Source organism: Ursus maritimus, unplaced genomic scaffold (assembly GCF_017311325.1).
Source record: "Ursus maritimus isolate PB19 unplaced genomic scaffold, ASM1731132v1 scaffold_21, whole genome shotgun sequence".
NCBI classification, from domain to species: Eukaryota; Metazoa; Chordata; class Mammalia; order Carnivora; family Ursidae; genus Ursus; species Ursus maritimus.
The window spans coordinates 21,717,868-21,735,722 of record NW_024424564.1 but is presented as its reverse complement, the minus strand read 5'-3'; the positions used below and the strand labels follow the sequence as shown (position 1 = coordinate 21,735,722).

General features: G+C 34.5%; 1 protein-coding gene across 9 annotated transcripts in view; it reads right to left on the bottom strand.

Annotated features, from left to right (window-relative positions):
• The window catches only part of METTL25 (methyltransferase like 25), a 137,240-nt gene that overhangs the window by 11,279 nt on the left and 108,106 nt on the right, over window positions 1-17,855 (bottom strand). For 7 of the 9 annotated variants that reach the window (XR_566578.2, XR_566579.2, XR_566580.2 and 4 more), the window contains 3 exons: window positions 9,519-9,593; window positions 8,887-8,958; window positions 7,193-7,301 (listed from right to left, as the gene is read on the bottom strand). Coding sequence is in view for 3 of the 9 variants with exons in the window: in XM_008683602.2 (XP_008681824.1) it covers window positions 7,209-7,301; window positions 8,887-8,958; window positions 9,519-9,593 (240 nt within the window). In the remaining 6 variants the exon portion in view is untranslated. Of the gene's footprint in view, window positions 1-1,761; window positions 2,283-7,062; window positions 7,302-8,886; window positions 8,959-9,518; window positions 9,594-17,855 lie in introns of those variants that run through there. The other 2 variants (XM_008683601.2, XM_040637299.1) reach the window with 2 other exon arrangements.

Below are 17,855 nucleotides of genomic sequence, written 5' to 3'. Positions count from 1 at the left end.
ATATGAAAAGATCTCACAGGTGAAAAGATACTATAATCAGAGAGAAACAGGAGAAGCACAGCATATGGTGTGGAATGTCCACCAAAAGATATGAAGGCCTTTTGAAGAGTTGTTCATAGTTGCTATATATATTTTTAGAAGTTAGAGTTTTGAGAGATATATAGATAATACAGAATCTTTCACATTCTTAGAATTTACTTCCACATTAATCTTTTACATTGTAATTAAAAGACATTGCCATAGTCAGTTGTGAGAAATGGTTGCAAAAAACCCACAACTCAAACCCAAAATTTATTAACGAGTCCTTTTGGAGTAATGCCTGTTAAAGAATGTCAGCTGAAGGCAGAGGGGGTTTGTGAAAATCTGGTTTCCTTTGTGTTTATTCTTTGGCAGTGACTGAAGAAAGGGGGATCTAACCTTCTTAGATACAGACCTCTTGAGCATGAGCCAAGATGTAGGTCCATTTAGCGCAAAGTTGTGAGTACCCTTAGGATTTGCACGCCCCTCAACCCTGGAATGGAATGCAGTAGACACTACAGAGCCTGGCAGGGTATTCTGTGTTCTTGGGCATAAAACTATCTCAGAGGAACCATATTAAGACTGACTTATCAAATGTTAAACACTTGGGGATCCCCTTAAAATATCCATTCTAATTGAGTAAATTTGGGGTAGGGACTGAGGTCCTGCATTTTAGCAAGCTCCCAGGTGATGCTGATGCTGTTGGTTCATGGATTGCATTTTTGAGTAATAAGTTCTAAGCTCAGTTTACTTGAGAAAAATAAGTGATGCAGGAAATTTCCTGCTTAATCTTGGCTTCCCATATATTATCTATAACTGGAAACTAATCTTTGGACAGGGAAGTACGTCATGGAGTGGACTCCAATTTTTATTTATCACTCTAGTGTATAGAAAGATCAGTATTGGTAACTAAGAAATAGACCCTGTAACTCTTATACTGAAGTCTTTATGCATTGCTCTGTGCTCACCAGCTTTTGAGAATGTTATTGCTTTACATTATGATGTGTGGGCATCTGCTTGGATGGCTACTTTCAAAATTTTGCTTTGGAATTTTCAAGTTTCATTTATAAACAGATCTCTTTATAAAATCCCTTCTCTGATTCTTTTCATGACCCTTTTATATATGATATGTAAAATGCCAAAGTATTTGCTATTTAATAATCAGCAATTGTCTTTAGGTTTATTTTTAGTAATTAAGATTTAATTAAAATTAAAATTAATGTCTTGGGCAGGAAACTTTCTGGTTTTCATTGATCTTCCTAACTTACTTTTTAAAAAGATTTATTTATTTATTTGTCAGAGAGAGAGAGAAAAGCAGGCAGAGAGAGAATCAGGCTCCCTGCTGAGCAAGGAGCCTGATGTGGGACTCGATCCTAGGACCCTGGGATCATGACCTGAGCTGAAGGCATACACTTAACCAACTGAGCCACCCAGGTGTCCCAGATCTTCCTAACTTACAATTAACCACTATTATTAGTGTTCAATGCTTTCAAAAGCGGTCTCATGATGGAACTTTTAAGTTACAATGTTCTGATATCATATACTTATGAGACAGTAAAAACTAAGTATGAAATACAGTACCCAAAGTGGTAAAAACAAATACATTATTTGGAATGTCAATGGGATTCTTATTATTGAATCATTTTTTTTAAACCTGCGAAGAGTGAGCTGAAATAGCTCTTAAATGTATTTCCTATGAGAACACATTTCTATAGAAAACACATCTACATGTTTTTTTTTTAATTGCTTTATTTGTATAGTTTTCAATATAGTACTAGACCTTAATTCTTTGGTCCACTAAAATTTGGAGACCACAAAGGTAGACAAAAGGAAAGAACAATAGGGTGGCCTTTAAGCAGATACTGGGCATTCAAATCACTGGGCTTTCCAGGTAAGAATTAAATTCCTAGAGTCAATGAGGAATGGGTGAACCATTCTGAGTATTACCGCTTGTTTCTTGGGTGTATACTACTGTTATGATTATTAAGGATCTATATCCCTAATGCATGTTTCTAAATTACATTGTTGTTCTAAAGACTGAAGTAGGTGTGAAAGCATCCAGCAGTCAGTTCACAGATGTTCAATGAATTCTGTTGGATTTTCTAACGTCTTACTTGATGAGAAACACACATACTCTGTTCTTCGAAAAGTTATAGATATGTGGTCTTCTGTTTCCTATCTTTCAAAGATGGCACTTCTCATCTGGCCAACAAACAGCTATGCAATCCTCCTTATGCATTTGCCTCTTGTAGAGAGTTTGGAATCTAAAAATCAGGACATAAATGTGTATATGGTGTAAATCCACGAGGCTACTATGACCTATGGCCTTCAGAGGCTCTGTAACATTGTTTTATTTACTTAACAAAATTCCATGAGATTTAGTTTTAATTTTCATAATACAAGAATGGTAAGGAGATCTTGGTTGAATTTACTATGGTTTCATTAATCTTAAAGGTAGGAATTATGCTATTAACAGCAGTAATTTTAATAAAATCCTTTCTTCTCCAAGCATCTGCAACCAATTTACTAGAATGTAAACACATTACCAATAACCTCATTAACAAAAGTTGATATTAAAGCTGTGCTAAAGATTGAAGCATATTTTGAAAGAATTTCAAATTTGTTTATTTTCAAGATAAACAACAGTATTTGTTATAAATGAGAGAAAAGTTAACCAAGAAAATAATTTACCTTGCAGTAGCTTTCAGTATCTACACTCTAAATGCTGACCCTCAAAACATCTAAATATCATTCTTCAGTACAGAATAACCTGTACTTTAGGGATGGCTTCTTGAACCTAGCATAAACTGGTAATGTGAATACAGTTTTGGACCCTTTAAAGGGACTGTTTGTATACATAGAAAGATATTCCGTATGCTATATGTTAAAAGTAAACCTCTTTGCCTTCAATTTTATTTTTATTTCTGTCCTTTTAAGTTAGCTTAAGTAGAAATGGAGCACTTAATTTTTTCATGATTTAAAGTCTCTTCTTATGCCTTTATTTGTAGAGGTTTACCTGCAGCTATACTGCCTATTAAAATTAGAAATATTCTTCTGAAGTCACCAGAACACCAGAGATGTCTGTTGTTATAATCAAATGGTATCTGGAATTGTTTTATCTTTCCCTTGAAACACATTATTTGAGTATATTTTGCTTGATGGAAAACCATCGTTGAGCCTTTTTCTTAAAGAGTCATAGCAGTATTAAAAGGCTGGATTCTTTCCTGAGAGGGGAGATAACTCAGAATATATGTGCACTCAGTTCAACATGATTAGCTGATGCACACCGAATCCCATGTTGACCAAATGGTGAATTTTAGGTTGGAATTTGTATGCTTTCCCTTTTTTCTCAAATTCAACATGTTCAATCATAACTGTCTGAGTACAAGTTAAAGGCTTTTCCTCCCATGAGATTTAAATACATGCTACTTTGTTCTGTGCTGAAATGTGTTAACTCTCTTATTCTGGATTGTGCATTGGAAAACTCTAATAAAAACAATATAATTTTTTTTAAAGGTCTTCCATTGACAGAACATCTGCAAACTTAATGAGGCAATCCATTGAGATAAATACATCAACTAATAAATCCCCATACATGCAGCCAGTAGCATCACTGGCCAAGTACAGACCATCTGAGGAGGTTTGGAGACTTTCAGTTCCTTTGGTCACAGGTTAGCAGAGCACATATTTCACATAGCAGATTATTTCTTAAACTGAAAAGCCATTCTACTGACCACATTTAAAAACAACCTAAAGGAACCTATTATTAAAGAGGAAAGTGGAACAGAAGTGAACAGTCTAGGGCAAATGTAGCTCATAGTAAAGGACTGTGTGTTTATGTACACAGTTTTTTTTTCCTTCCCAAATATCATTATCTAAATCTTAACTCTTCCATATTCCTCTTATATGTGTTTCAATGAACAGATTATAAACTCCTAAAGATTAGGAACTGTCATAGTCTAGTTCTATGAATCTTTGTCCCCAACCTACAGTGTCTAGAATAGTTTGTCATACTATTGCAAACAGACAGTGGTTGATTGAATTTTGTGCGTCTGCAAAGTACTTTTATTGAGATGTAGGAAATTAATAAAAGATTAATTGCAGATTCAATTTAATAGGTGTATGTATATTCATATTTTATTTTCCTTCTTGAGGCTGTTTTGGCATATTGTGTTTCTTTGAAAAATTTTTCCATCTCGTACATTTATTGTCTGACATTAACCAAGGTCTACTTTGATATTCATACATCTTCCTTTTGATGAATATTTGCAAATGTGCCTTTTCTTTTCTATTAATTTTGAACTTTTTATGCCCTTGTTTTAGTTGTGTTTCTTCTAACTAACATGTTATTGGGCTCTATTTTTCTAGTAAGTCAATCTTGTTTTATAAATGAAGCATTCAATTTATATTTAATGGAATTACTGATATATCTGGATGTATGTCTACCATCCTATACTATTTGCTTTATATATGTATTATGTGCCAGGAATTACTTGCTTTACATTAAGAACTGCAACCGTCTACACTAATATGACAGAGCTATGGGGTCTAAGAACTGAGACCACCTGTGTCAACATGATTTATTTGTTTGTTAAAGAAAAACTTTGCCCAGGAAAGATAAGACTGTAAACCAATAAATAACTTCACTGTTTCAGAAAATACTCATATATTAATTTATCTCAGATAATCTGCTCACCTTGGCAAAGAGCTCACTTATCAAGTAACAGTTTACTTATCAAGACTTGCTTCAAGACCCTTCCCTTGCTATCGATACTAATCGTAACTATTGTCATGAACTTTTCCAAATTGCAGTCTGGTTCCCACCTGAAAACAGCCACTTTTTTAAACAACCTGAGCCCAGACTTCACAATCCTATAAATATCTTCTGACTTCACCTTCAGAGACTGTCTAGGCAGAATCCTCTATTACTACAGAGAGTTCTAATAAACTTAATATTATTAACAGATTGCCTGGAGATATTTTGGGGGAGTTCAATAACATATTTATTCCTTTAATCCTCCTAACAACCTTATTTTTATTCTTACAGATGAGAAATTGAGGCATACTGAATACTAACGTGACTAATACAAGGACACACAATAATTTAACTCACATAAATCTAAACTATGCTACTAATATTACTGAGTCTATCTGCCCCCGAAGTCTATCTATTTGAAGATACTATAAAGGATCCTATGTCCTGACCCTCTCAGCCCTATACAATAATTACTAGTGATTACAGTAATTAGTAATTTTGTTTTCCTCACTAGACTGTGAGCTCTTTAAGAACAGGGACATACCTTCGTCTCCATGCTGTCAGTGCCTAGCATAACCTGACATATGATAATCATTCAATAAAAGTTTCTAAAATGAAAATTAAATGAAACCCCACTTTACAAATGAGGCTCCGAGATCTTAAGAGTCTTGCTTTAGTCCAGTTAGAATGTAATTGTCATAACTTATGTTCCTGCCAATACCCCACATTCTTTAGCTCAACTGTAAATGACTTCTCCAAGAGCAGTTTTTATGAGATGAGAGTCTATAAACAATGCAATGGGGATTCACACTTATAAAGCCATAGTCCTACCAAAATATTGTATTTCTTTGCTTTTTTGCTGAAATAATATCATCTCAGTGTGATCATACAGGTCATCTCATGTGGATTAGCTTGAATCACACAAATGTCTCTAATAAAAATGTTAAGTATTAATTGGTAAATGCACTTTCTGACAATATTTTAAGACATAGGGAAGTTACTATAAGTTACTATAAGTTTCCTTGGTATTGAAAGAGTTGTAATTCATGTCTCTATACTAAATAGAGCTTTACATGTGAAGTTTTTTTTTCTTTATCATAAGGAGAAAATAATGTTACATAAATATTTAGTCATCAGGGGAAAAGTTCAAAATTTTACATATCTGGGAGTTGGGAGTAGGGTGGCAAATGTTGAGTATGTGCATGCTTGTAAGTGTACAGATGAAACAAGATTGGTAAAAAGTTGATAATTACTGAAGTTTGTGATGAGTACATGGGGATTCTTTAGACTCTACTCTTCACTTCTGAACACATTTGAAATTTTCCTTAACAAGCTTAAAAAATGGCTAATTTCCCCACTATTGTACTAGCTATACAAAGTACCTGATCATTCACATATATGCTGGCTGCAAACTTAGTATCACAACCCAAAGCAAAAGTTATTCTTTCAATCTGTGGATAGACTCTAAAATTTAAGAGAGAGTTACTTGTTCTGCTGGGAGAATTTTATATAGTCTTTTGCTGAGCATCAAGGAAGCTTTTCCCTAACTGTCCATCTCTTCTGTGTATATTAGAAGCCTCAAGATTTCTGCAGAGGAAAAGAAGCTGCACCACACAGGGCACAGAGTTGGCCTTCTTTCCTTCATTCCTGCTTTTCTCAGATTGGCTTTCTACAGAGCACAAGGTAATTCCATTAAGTGCAACCCATCCCTTTATTTTAGTAAGATAAACAGTTTCAAGAATCTTGAAAGTGAGTATCTCACAAGATGTACATGCCTTTAAGGGCACAGAATATTTCCTCACGTAACTTAGATTAAAACACATATTAAGCACTCTTTATGTCTGCCTGGTTCCTTGGTGTTTCTTTCCTTTAAATGTGGATTTCCCCCTCTGTATAACATGGAAAATCCTTTCAAAATCTGGAGGAAAGTGCAAATGATCTTCTGTACCAACTAATTTTACTATATATACACCTTTACTACTCCTCTGTCAAGAAAAGTTTTTACACTGGGTGTTATATGCAAGTAATGAATCATGGAACTTTACATCAAAAACTAGGGATGTACTGTATGGTGACTAATGTAATATAATAAAAAAAAAAAAAGAAAAGTTTTTAAGTCAGTAAAGTCAAAATGTGGTATGTAACAAATATCAAGGGTCTCAAATATAGAACAGAAAACAAATGTCAGATAACAATGTCCTACTGATATACTAACTTCTTCAATATTTTCATGAGTTCTTATTTTATTAACGTATACTTTGACAATGGAAAAATGGATTATGGTATTCTGTTGTTAGCTAGTATTTTATTGTTTATTTAAAATATAGAGCAATGTTTTTCAAATATTTACATAACACAACACAAATGTTTAGAAGAGCAAAATTAGTGATAGGTTCCACAAATAGATACATCTAATACCTTGCTTCAACTGAAATCATTGCTGCTTCTTCAGGGCAATTATAGCATAACATCTGGGAGATTTCACAGGATCAAACAACTTCACAAGTGCAGCCCATGCAATATCTTCCTGCAAATTGATAAGTGATTTAAATACATAGCAATTTGTTGAAGATAAGAATGAAAGATGAGTCAGACTTTATATTGTAATATAAAAACAACATAAAAAACAAACTATGTGAAAGAAAATTATTTTTTGTGGAATGAAATTAACATTTACAATTTCACCTACAGGAAATTATGCTGCGGCAATAAAAATGTACATAGATAGTGAACTACAAGGTTACTCTTTGTTGCAACTGTGAAAAACAAAGTGGTCAAAAACAACTGGGTATTACTGAAACAAATTATTATACAATGAAACATTATTCAGCTTCTGTAGTATATTTAATGAGATGGGAAAATTCTGAATAAAATGAAACAAATTATATGTAAAACTGTACTTATAATTTGATTCCAATTTTAATTAAAGTAGGCATAATGTGCTCATACATATATGTGCAGCATATATATATTAGAGAAAGGCACCAGAAAACATACCAAAAATTTAAATTAATGCTGAAAGATGGAATTATTAATTTTAATTTTTTAATATTCTTCAATTAAAATTCTCTAATATAAATGTTACTCTTACAATAAAATATTATTTATATCATTTAAAATAGTACTATTTGAACAATATTTAAAGTATTAACAAATTAATATGATTTCTATCACTTCATTACCAACCTGTTAATCTTCATGCATACCATTTACTTATTTTATTTAGGTCAGTGGAAATTGTTTTGAAAAGGGAAATAGTGAGTACCTAGTAAAACAGGCCTGATTCTGTCACCTATAAATTTGGATACCTAAGATTTCCAGCGATTCTGAGTTAGTTGGTAGATTAAAAAGTACACAAATCCAAATATTTGAAATCGCCTTTTTCCATAAAAATACAACTTAGAACAAATGCAAATATTTATTAAAATCCATTTGTTCCAAATAGCCTGTTGAAAAGAAGAAGTAAAACTACCCACTATCATAAAACAAAATTGTTCAAATAAAGCACTCATGATGGAAACTTAAGGCTGAATCCATGTATGGGTTTAATTTAAATAGTTCACGTAACTATTTTGATCACAGCTCAGAGTTAAATCTGCAAAAAAACATTTTCCCAAAGATAACCAAGAAAACAATTTTTGGGAGCATTCAACATAGACAAAATAAACAAGACTGTGAAAAAAACAAAAGTAATTGCACTAATCAGAAAGAAGTTTTTGTACTGCAGAGTACATATGTCCAAAATCCAAAAGTGATTAAAAAGGTAAATTCTTATAAAATGAAAATATACATACTATCTTTTATATCTGGTTTTTATTAATTTTAGCTATACAATATGTCATATATGATGGTTGCATTTACTGCCTACTATATAGTAATTACCATACAATTAAAAGAATATAAACTTTTATTACAGCAACCTTGCTGAAAACATCTGTTGTACACATGTTTATGTTTAAAAAGAGAGAGAATGAATATTTAAACTTGGAAAATATAGTGAGAAAAATTATCTGACTAATTTTATGTAAAGAAACTTATCCTAGATATAAGTGGATCTACTTACTGGATTTAATGAAGATATTTGTTATGTATTTTAAAATATCATAATTTACCTGTTCTTTCAGGTAGCAAAGTCGATCTAGAAGAATCAATGTCTCTATACAAGGAGCCAGAACAACTTTCAACTAAAAGGAAGAATAAGATAAGATGGTAGAACTTTAGAAAAAAAAGAGTAGCTTAACACTTATGTTTAAGAAAATGTATCTACAGAAATTTATGTAAGGCCAAATCTCCAGTACCAATTGTACATCTTCAGAAAATGGATACTGCAGAGATCAAAAGTTTTTCTTTAATCATAATAGGAAAAGAATGTCCTTTGAATGACTTTGAGGTAGAATCCAAAGGCAGTCACACATATGTGATAGAGAGCTTTCAAAGGAACTAAGAGTAACATTCATTAAAAGGAATGCTTGTGAAATAACTGCATTGAGACCAATATGTGTTCAAAGAACTCAGAAATTTCTTTCTGTGCATTTATGATACACTTTAGGAGAAATCTACCATGTGTTCTCTTTATTACATTACTGACACCTAATATAGTTCTGAACTAGGAAATGATCCAAAAGGGTTTTTCTGCAGTAAGAGAAAAACAACATAGATTGGTTGGTCCCATAATAAAATTTAACAGAACTCTATTCAAGTCTAGCAACATATCCAATTTAATATGTTTAATTCTGAGATTTACCATATTAAAAGCTTCCAGCTCATTCATTCTAGGCTTATACTTCTCGTAGTAGTCCATTATAACTTTTTCTGGCAGCTTTAAGATAAAACAACAAGAAATTAAACAACAGTTAAAAAATTTTTTTCCTTATCAAACATACCCTAAAGTAAAATCAATGTAACAGTTTACTTATTTTATTTTTTTAAAGATTTTATTTATTTATTTGAGAGAGAGCGAGAGTGAGAAAGGGAGCACGAGTAGGGTGAAGGGCAGAGGGGAGAAGCAGGCTCCCTGCTGAGCACAGAGCCCAATGCAGGGCTCGATCCAGGGACTCCTGGATCATGACCTGAGCCAAAGGCAGTCGCTTAACCAACTGAGCCACCCAGGTGTCCCAACATAACAATTTAAAACAAACTTCGGTGTCTGAAGAACTCTAAGGATATCATGAAGCAAGTCAATATAACTAAGTTCTCCCGTTAATATCTTCTATACCTATTTAGCATATCATAAATAAAACCAGCAGTAACATCCTATTAATATTGTTTAATTTCAGCAAGTAGAAGAAATATTTACTTTCACTTGTTTCTATGCTTGGAGTACATAGGAGCTCAATACATTTTTTTTGAGTAAAATTAAGATTTCAAATGATTTATCTAAAACTATATGTCCTAGAGAATAATTTTCAAAGGCAACAAGAACACAATAAGGACTTATGTTCATATTTAAGGTAATTTCCTCTAACATCCATTTAACAAATCCATTATCAAGCACTACTTTCTGATTTTTCTCAAAAACATAGGATGCCTATAATACACTAACCACTGTGGTTCACAGGCCACTTTTTAGAACACATACGCTTCTGTTCACACCAGCTGAACTTTATGTTTACTGAGTCAACTGTATTTGTTTCTAAACTCAATATAAGTAAATATTACATAACTAATGAAATACTAATGCAAAAGGAGAAGTTTTTTCCTATAAATTGGATGCCTTTGTGAAAGGTTTGATAAAGGAAAGTCATCAGAAGAAATTGCTGTCAAATTACATATGGTCAAAAATGAAAGACGGGATAAAAAGAGGAAAAATCTGAAAGGATTTGTATTCGATTTTTTTGTAAATGTCTAAATGAATTTATTATATTTTAAAGCCCTTATTCTTTCTCTTACTGCACTAAATTTCTTTAGAGCTTGGAAAGTACAAAAAGGTAGCACTGAAAAGTAAGGTTTTTGTCTCATTTAATTTCTAGTGCAGCCCTCCAGAAAAGATTTCTCCCTTGGTACAGAACCCAAGCAGATTATAACTCCTTCCCCAAACCTTTTTAAAATTTTGCCCATCTTTCCATCAAATAAGTACCTCCTGAATCAATTTTTTGCAATAGCATCTATTGGACTGGATCCAGGCCTGAACTTAAAGCCAGCAAAAATTCTCATCTTACAAAATTGTGTGTGTGTTTGAATTGTAGCCTTTATTTAGTCTTTACTTCTCTCCTGCCATCTGAGATCAGCAGTTGCAGGACAACTCAGAACTCATAATCTTTTTTAAATCCTGCTTCACCAGCACATTGCTTCCTATAAACATGGTTTTTCGAAGTGATTCCATGGGTTCTCCAATATTCTCTGTTTCTCTTTTATGCCAAGTTGGGAAGCACTACCCTGGTCATCAATTGCATTTGTTCCAAACCAGGAATGGTTGATTTGGCTCCTCAGCATATTTGACTTTAGAGAACTGTGTCCTGTTTTGTCGGTGATCTGTAACCCTGGGAATTTTCTCTTGGTATCTTTCTGTATTCCTCCTTACCTGCATTGTGCTTCATAATACACATGATTTGAGATTTAACATGCTTTCTGATTTTTGTCAAAGAAGGAGTTTGTGTTTTGGTTTCTATTTGTTAGTTGTGTGTGATTCTAAAAAATAATGGAAGTCTGTTGTTTAAGTGAACCAAAGCTGGACACCTTAGACTCATACACTGTTGTTAGCTAAAGTCCATATTTTATTCAGAATTCCTTAGTTTTCACCTAATGTCTTTTTAGTCCCACAATCCTATCCAGGATATCACATTGCATTTAGCCCTATTGGTTGTGACAGTTTCCCAGACTTGTCTTATTTTTGATGACCTTGAGAGTTTTGAGGAGTACTGGTCAGACATTTTGTAGAATATTCCTTCACTTGGATTTGCAGATGTTTTCCTCATAATTGGACTGGGGCTAAGGGTTTTTGAGAGAAAGATCACAGAAATAGAGTGCCATGCTCCTGACATATTAAAGGTATCTATTTTTTTCAAAGATTTTATTTATTTGTCAGAGAGAGAGAGAGAGAGGACAAGCAGGGGGAGCAACAGGCAGAGGGAGAAGCAGGCTCCCTGCTGAGCAAGAAGCCTGATGCAGGACTCGATGCCAGAACCCTGGGATCGTGACCTGAACTGAAAGGCAGACACTTAATGGATTGAGACACCCAGGTGTCCCTCAAGGATATCTATTAATATAACTAACTTATCATCATTGATATTGACATTGATCACCTGGCTGAGACAGTGTTTGTCAGGTTTTTCCCTTTAAAGTTCCTCTTTTTTCTACTTTTCATACTGTACACTTTGTAAGAAAGTCACTACATACAGCCTACATTTAGGGAGTGAGGAGTTATACTTCATCTCCTTGAGGGTGCAGTATCCAAAGAGATTATCTGGAATTCCTTTCCATGGGAGATTTGTCTATTCATTCATTCACTCATTTATTAAAGTTGTCTTTTTATAGATCTATATAAGGGGGCCCAGGTAAAGCAAACTTGGATCATACTGCAATTTCACAGAAAGTAGGCTGGATGAGTGGATGAGAGATACACAGTTGTTTAGATATCCTCCCACATCATACAAGATCAAAGATGGATTAGCAATTGACTTAGTTCTCACCACTAGATGTAAGACTGAGGCTGCTGACATCCCCTTGGCTAGGTCATAATTGGCTAAAGAACTAAGGTAGATGGATGGGGAGGTGAGGCCTATTAGCTGATCTGCACAGGTTGCTGGGAAGACAAAGCCAGTGGCAATGAAGCTGAAGTGGTTCTAATAATCTTAGGTTAACAAAGAAAGTTATCCAGGCTATTACTCAAAAGATTAGTGTCACCGTGATTCTTCTGGAGTATACAGTACAAAGGCTGAGTCAGTATGATTCTTACTTCTAGAAATGATGTAATTATGTAACTAATATTCATAAGCTTGAAATTTATGGACAATAAGAAGTTTTCTTAAAAAGAAAGCAACATAAAGTTCTTTCCATATTGTCTGATATGTACATGTTCAATAACTAGTTAATAGAACTAAACTTTCTACTACATGAAGAATAGAATCTACATATAAAATATTAAGCTAAAATAGAACTAGTTAGTAGAACTAAACTTTCTACTACATGAAGAATAGAATCTACATATAAAATATTAAGTTCAGCTCATAGTTATTCTAAAAAGGATTACTGATACATTATATAATTATTACATATTCTTCATTTGAATTAAGTAATTTGCAGATTTTGTACACATCAATAATTCTAATAATCTAAAATAATGTAACATTAAAACTGATGTTATGTCCTATATTAAAAGCAGTATTAAAAACTAAGATAATTAAGTAGCTTTTTCTTCCTTAAATAAAAAAAATAAATAAAAGGCATAATGTATTTTCCTATTCTTTCAGTGATTATATCATATCTTCTACTACTTCCTAGAGCTATTCATTGTCAGGGAGACATTTCTGTACCTAATGCTTCTCTGTGGTTAGTAGGTGAAAAAAGATAATTTTTATAGGCAATATGACTCCTCTTATATAGAATTAGACTTATAGCATGTAAGAATGTTCTATTGCATAATGGAAATATCCCTTTATTTTCTTGTGCAGTTGTCATTAAAATGTTATTAGGTGTGGTTTTTACATATAATACTGACATACTGTTTTTGATCTCAATTTAAAAGTATAATTGTTAACTCTTGTTCTTTTCCCAAAGGTATTTGCTACAAATCTATACAATCATAAGTCACAGGATACTTTATTATTAACAGCATGCTCATTTTCAAGGGTAATTTGAAGTGGTTTATAATATGAAGCATAAAAACATATCAATAGGAGGGCCATTAAAGAAAGGATGAACTCTCAAGGGTGTATAATTCAAAGGAGAAAAACATGATACCAAAGTCACCTAGCTAAGGACAGCTGCTAGAATCAAGCATATATGTACATTTGAGCCTCCTGATAGCTAAGGCAAAAAAGAAATAAGTTGAGTGTTCTTTGGAGGAGATCATCCTATCATGAAAAATTAAATCATTATGCAGATTGTTATATAACAGAACCTAGAGGATATGAAAAAGCTTTGAAATATTGTCTTTATTGAATGTCCAAAAGTATGCTCATACGAAATACCTTAAGACTCTGAATGCCTCTAAAACTTAAGCCCCATTTTAATGTGTTTCTGCCTAATCACTGCTTGGGAAAGAATCCTAGGCTGCAACTTACATAAAAATCTTCCTGCAGGCACAGTTTCCCCTTTTCTACCTATCTCACCTTATTTGATTTAGAGTGTTTATTTATAAAAATTCTATCCAAACAGCTGTGAAAGCGATCAAATGAATCAACTCTGATCTTATTTTTCACGGTCGGGGTGGCGGGGGCGGGGGGCGGGGGGCGGCGGTGGTGGTAGATGTGCAGAGAGGGGAAGTGATGAAAGTGATATACAAAGTTTGATGCAGGTGGGAAGCAGAGTCATGAATAAACAACTTATCAATAAACAAAAATCTGGAGAGAAAAATTACCTAGAACAAAGAGTGAAATAGCTGTTAGTTCAGAGCTCTCATTAACAAAATACATTCTGAGGAGACTAGGCTGGACATCACTTTCTTGGTTTTCATGAAGCCAAGAGATCTGTCTTTCTGTAAGTGTATGTATTCCTGGAATAGTCTCCTACAAATTATTTAGAAAACCTGAGTAAATGTTTATTTTTGCAACCAAATGACCACATATCTTCCTTCTTAAAACCATAATAAAAGCAAACAATTTAGTCATAATTCTGATAACGCAACCTTACAGGGATGAACTCCTGTAGGCACAGGGCTGTAAATAGTAGAATATAGTTCTTTAATGATGTGATTTGATATAGAAATTTATGACCACACAGGAAGATCCAGAGGGTATCATACTAAGTGAAAAAAGTTAGACTGAGAAAGAAAAAGACCATGTGATTTTACTCATATGTGGAATCTAGATAAAAAGCTTCTGCACAGCCAAGGAAACAGTCAAAAAAACTAAGAGGCAGCCCACAGAATGGGAGAATATATTTGCAAATGGTGCTACAGATAAAAGACTGGTATCCAAGATCTACAAAGAACTTCTCAAACTCAATACGCGAGAAACAAATAAACAAATCATAAAATGGGCAGAAGATATGAACAGACACTTTTCCAATGATGACATACAAATGGCTAACAGACACATGAAAAAATGTTCAAAATCATTAGCCATCAGGGAAATTCAAATCAAAACCACACTAAGATACCACCTTATGCCAGTTAGAATGGCAAAAATTGACAAGGCAAGAAACAACAATTGCTGGAGAGGATGTGGAGAAAGGGGATCCCTCCTACATTGTTGGTGGGAATGCAAGTTGGTACAGCCACTCTGGAAAACAGTGTGGAGGTCCCTTAAAAAGTTAAAAATTGAGCTACCCTATGACCCAGCCATTGCACTACTAGGTATTTAGCCCAAAGATACAGACGTAGTGAAGAGAAGGGCCATATGCACCCCAATGTTCATAGCAGCATTGTCCACAATAGCTAAATCGTGGAAGGAACCGAGATGCTCTTCAACAGATGACTGGATTAAGAAGTTGTGGTCCATATATACAATGGAATATTACTCAGCTATCGGAAAGAACGAATTCTCAACATTTGCTGCAACATGGACGGCACTGGAGGAGATAATGCTAAGTGAAATAAGTCAAGCAGAGAAAGACAATTATATGGTTTCTCTCATCTATGGAACATAAGAACTAGGAAGATTGGTAGGGGAAGGGATAAAGAAAGGGGGGTAATCAGAAGGGGGAATGAAGCATGAGAGACTATGAGAAACAAACTGAGGGCTTCAGAGGGGAGGGGGGTGGGGGAATGGGATAGACTGTTGATGGGTAGTAAGGGGGGCACGTATTGCATGGTGCACTGGGTGTTATACGCAACTAATGAATCATCGAACTTTACATCGGAAACCGGGGATGTACTGTATGGTGATTAACATAATAAAAAAACATTAACATAAAAAAAATCAGTAAGATAATTTGAAATATATAAAAAAAACAACAAATGAATTAACAAACAAAAAGTAGAATCAGACCTAAAATACAGAGAACTGATGGTTTCTAGAGGGGAGGGAGGATGGGCAAAATGGGTAAAGGGGAGTGGGAGATACAGGTTTCAGCTATGGCATGAAGAAGTCACTGGAATGAAAGGCACGGCATATGGATGTAGTCAATAGTATTGTAATAGTGTTGTATAGTGACAGATGGTAGCTACACTTGTGGTGAGCACAGCAAAATGTATAAAGAAGTTGAATCGGTATGCTGTATACCTGAGAGTAATAGAACGCTGTGTGTCAACCTTACTCAATTAAAAAAATTTAAAAAAAAAGGTAGGGCTTGGGTATCTAGAATTTGGATGGATAATATGTGCATTAAAAGTAGGGAGGGGGATTTAGTATACAGTTCTTTACTGTTACTGAGGTAAGGACCAAGAAATCATGGGACATTCATGAGATACTATAGGTAATTCAGCTGCAGCTGTTGGGGGATTCAAGGCCACATTCTGAAATAATGAGGCTTAACTGAGATAAAATTAGAAGGCATAATAAATAGGGATTAGGGTTTTATCATTAAGAATCAGAACTCTCCTGAGAATACAAAAAACATACTAGACAGGTCACATGATCTCTAGCTCATGAGCAAGGGGGGGAAAAGCACTAAACACTGAACAAAGGGGAAAAATAGAAATTTAAAGCCTGAAGATGAAGCTGTTTTGGAAGACAGTGATGACATCAGAGTACCAGAAGCAAAGGCAAGGATTTGAGCAGTGTTCCGGAACATCCTACCTGCTGCCATGGTTAGACTTCTGAGGTCCCATAACATGTCTGGATTTGCACTTGGAAAAAGCTCATGCACCTTCTGATTTCCAAACAGAACTCTCTTTAAAGCTCCCCTAACTCTTTAGTACTTACCTGACTGCACGGAAGGAACTGCACTTGTGCCTATAAGCAGGGCCAAAAGTTTCCTAAAGAGGAAGTATTTAAGCTGCTCAAGCACTTGAACAAAGTACTCAGTTGAAGTCATAGAGTCTTGTCACATACATCAACCTGTTCTGCTAGCTACACAATATACAAATGACATTCTTGCAAGAAAATGAACTCTTCAGAGCTCTCAGGTCCTGGTATGGGAGATCAGAACTACTGAGTTTCTGGAAAGGGGAATAATTTACTACATAGTTCCCAGAAAAGTGATCTCCAAATCACTGTCCTATGATTTTTTTTTTCTCCCAAGGTCCATTGAAAGTTTGGAATAACCTTCCAATTAATTTTGTCCTGAACGTTTTTCTTCCTTCCTTCCTTCCTGAACTGGAAGAACTTGGCATACAAAATCTTTATACAAGAAGTTTTACATCCATGGTGTTTTTGACCATTGACAATCTTTAAACAAATAGTAAACAGATGGTCTGCTATGACACTTAAAAGTATTAAAATGAGATCCTTCACAGCTATTTTCCAATAGGAAAAAATCAAGCTCATTAAGGTACGAATTCTAATGTGGAGCAACTTTCTATAAAGAAACACTAGAAAAGATAGTCTGAGGAGCGCCTGGGTGGCTCAGTGGGTTAGGCTTCTGCCTTTGGCTCAGGTCATGATCCCGGGGTCCTGGGATCAAGCCCTGTATGGGGCTCCCTGCTCACTGGGGAGTCTGCTTCTCCCTCTCATTCTACCCCTCCCCCCTTCTCGTGCTCTCTCTCACTTGCTCACTCTCAAATAAAATCTTAAAAAAAGAAAAAGAAAAAGAAAAAATGGTCTGAATATAAACTATACCGATGTTCTACATGCTTGCTGGACTGTTTTCCTAAAATGTAGAATTATAATTACAAAATGTGGACAATGATTAATATTTTATGTAAGGCAAAAGGATGTTTGATTAGTAGGTGAGGAATCTGTCTAAATGTGGCTTTTGACAGCTGGGAGCCAGCAGTTTTGGCAGGTGAGTCACAGTCAGTAGGGGTCAAGGTTAGTGGCAGCACAAAGGTACATTTGTATCAGACTCATAGGCAGGCTTAAGGCTGGGCCACAGTATCTCT